At 56.0% G+C, this 2,428-nt stretch overlaps 1 protein-coding gene across 1 annotated transcript; it reads left to right on the top strand.

Moving 5' to 3' along the window:
- The first annotated feature begins 93 nt into the window (after nt 1-93).
- Nucleotides 94-857, top strand: LOC132356090 (testis-expressed protein 19-like). The gene has a single exon (XM_059908834.1). The coding sequence runs from the start codon at nt 94-96 to the stop codon at nt 673-675; it is 582 nt and encodes a 193-aa protein (XP_059764817.1). The 3' UTR covers nt 676-857.
- The last annotated feature ends 1,571 nt before the right edge of the window (nt 858-2,428 follow it).

Raw genomic sequence — 2,428 nt, 5'->3', positions numbered from 1 at the left:
CCCCTCCTCCCTGCCCCCCCAGCACTTCACTGTGCCCCGCACGTGTGGGCCAGACCCCCTAAGATCCCAGCAAGTCCTGTAGGTGGCGTGGCCATGTGCCCCCCAGTCAGCATGCGGTGTGAGGCGGAGGGCATGTCCTACCTCTACACGTCCTGGATGTACCAGCTTCAACATGGCAGCCAGCTAAGGGTCTGCTTCGCTTGCTTCAAGGCTGCCTTTCTGGACCTTAGACAGTTGCTGGAGCCGGAAGACTGGGAAGATGATGAAGATTGGGACCCTGAGCTGATGGACCACACTGAGGCAGGGTCTGAGCAGGGGGCATCCCCGGGGATGGGACCAAGCTGGGGGCAGGGCCAAGGGCAGCCTGCACAGGGTGGGTCTGTGGACTGGGGGTCGGGCACCCTGGCGTCAGGCCCTGTGGAGTCAGAAGAGGTGGGCCTGGACGATCACTTTGTGCCCACCGAGCTGGAGCCTCAGGATGCCACAGCCCTGGGCCTGGGTGCTGAGGATGCTGACTGGACCCAAAGCCTTCCCTGGAGATTTGGGGGACTCCCTACCTGCTCACACTGGCCAAGCCCCTCTCCTCCATGGCAGGAGGTTTTCAAAGTGGACCTGCCGCCGGCGGGAGCCCATGGTATTGGAGCTGGGCACCACCCGGGCCACGGACCCTGTTGAGGCCGAGGCCTCGTTACTGGACCTGCAGGTCATCTTTATGGTGGGCTGCTATGATGCCATCTACCTCTGGAAGATGAAGCCAGGATGGGCCCTGAGGACCCCCGACCAGTGTTGGAAACTGCTACTGGAGCCTGATGAGGTGAGGGTGGTGAGACTCCAAGATGCACCCCAGAAGCAGGACCTGCACCCCAGAAGCAGGACCTGCACCGGTGGAGGCTCAGCATTCTGGAATCCTCTCCTCCAGGGCAGAATGAAGAGCTGGTCCCTGCGGACTCAGCCCTGCTTAAGAGGGGATTCACCATCCTCTCTTATTCACCCTGGACCAAGAGGGAGGCAGAGGAGGGGGACTCGGCCTCTAGGCCACAGTCCTCCACCCAAGGATGGGATCCCAGCACCAGTGGGCCCAGAGGGCCTGGGGAGAGCCTGGCTGTCATGGGAGCCTCAGCCCTGGGGGAGCTGCCACGTTTCCAGATGCTCAGCCCAGGGCCCCTGAACTGAGGAACTGAGGCCCAAGTGGTCACCATTGTCCTGGCTTCCCCAGGACACCAGAGGCTGGGAAGGACTGACCCCTCCACAGCAGCCAGGGTTGTTATTAGCAATTAGCAATTAGCCAAGGTTGGAGAGTTGGGCCTGGGGAGGAAGAATGGTGAGTGGCCCAGAGACTGAGAAATGGGACCCACCACAGCATCAGGTGGAAGGGACCCAAACACCTGTAACTGGGAGAGAAGTTCTCTGTCAAATGTCATGGAGTTAGGAATTTGAGGCTATTCAGGATGTGCTGGGTGAGTGGTTGCCGTGCAGCGTGTGAAGTGGGGAACAGCACGCAGATCTGTGCACCAGCCCCACCCTGGCTGTGGGGAGGGACGTCTCAGGTGTGACACACTCCCAGGAACACACTGGACTTTGGGGACCACAGGGACATGTGCTTGCCTTTACCCAATGGCCTCTGGGTTCCACAGGACCCAGTTATCAGCACTGGGGACTCTGCAGTGGGAGAGACCTTGTTTCAAATATTGGCAGTTTTATGCAGTTTGCCTATTTAGTTCCTGTTTTGTGTCATTTTTAACTAAATAAAGTCATAGAGTTTTGCACCAGTGTTGTCCAGAGCTCTTCTTCAGAAAGTCTTTGTTGGTTCTCCTTTCCTCTCCCTCTCAGGAACAGATCAATCCTGGCAACTCCCGCTTCCCCAGTCACAGTTGACCAGGATGGCTAAGAAAATCTATAGCTTCCAGGTTAGTGATGGTTAGGAAGCCTGAGGGTGACCCTGTCTGGGCCTTTCCTATTTCAATCCCTGGGAAGGACAGAGGATTGGCCCAGAGAAAGTATTCCTGGAAGAGTGGAAGCAATGGTGAGCAGTGTCTGTTTCCCCTTCTTCCCCCAGATAGTCTGATAACCAAGTGAATATCCAGTCAAAATCCCAGGCATGGTTTATGGAACTTTGGATCCAACACACACGAACACATTCACATTCACACTAACTCACACCAATGACCTTGTGACATAGGCACGTGCCATGCAGACCTTTGGGTGAATAGAATGTCAGTAAATTCTGGGGTCAACATTTCACATCTGTGTGATGACTGTTCTGTGATTGGTACTGGAAACCATCAATCTCTAAACATTTAATGAGCCCTACTGTGCACCACGCACTGTTCCAGGCCCAAGGGATATGTCAGTACAGAAAACAGATGGAGGAGGGTTCTACGGGATGGAGTTTCCGCTCTAGGAAGGAGACGGGTGATAAAAGACACCT

The sequence above is a fragment of the Balaenoptera ricei genome, chromosome 20, assembly GCF_028023285.1.
Source record: "Balaenoptera ricei isolate mBalRic1 chromosome 20, mBalRic1.hap2, whole genome shotgun sequence".
Classification (NCBI taxonomy): domain Eukaryota; kingdom Metazoa; phylum Chordata; class Mammalia; order Artiodactyla; family Balaenopteridae; genus Balaenoptera; species Balaenoptera ricei.
The sequence above is the reverse complement of the archived record's forward strand: the minus strand, read 5'-3'. Positions and strand labels throughout refer to the sequence as shown.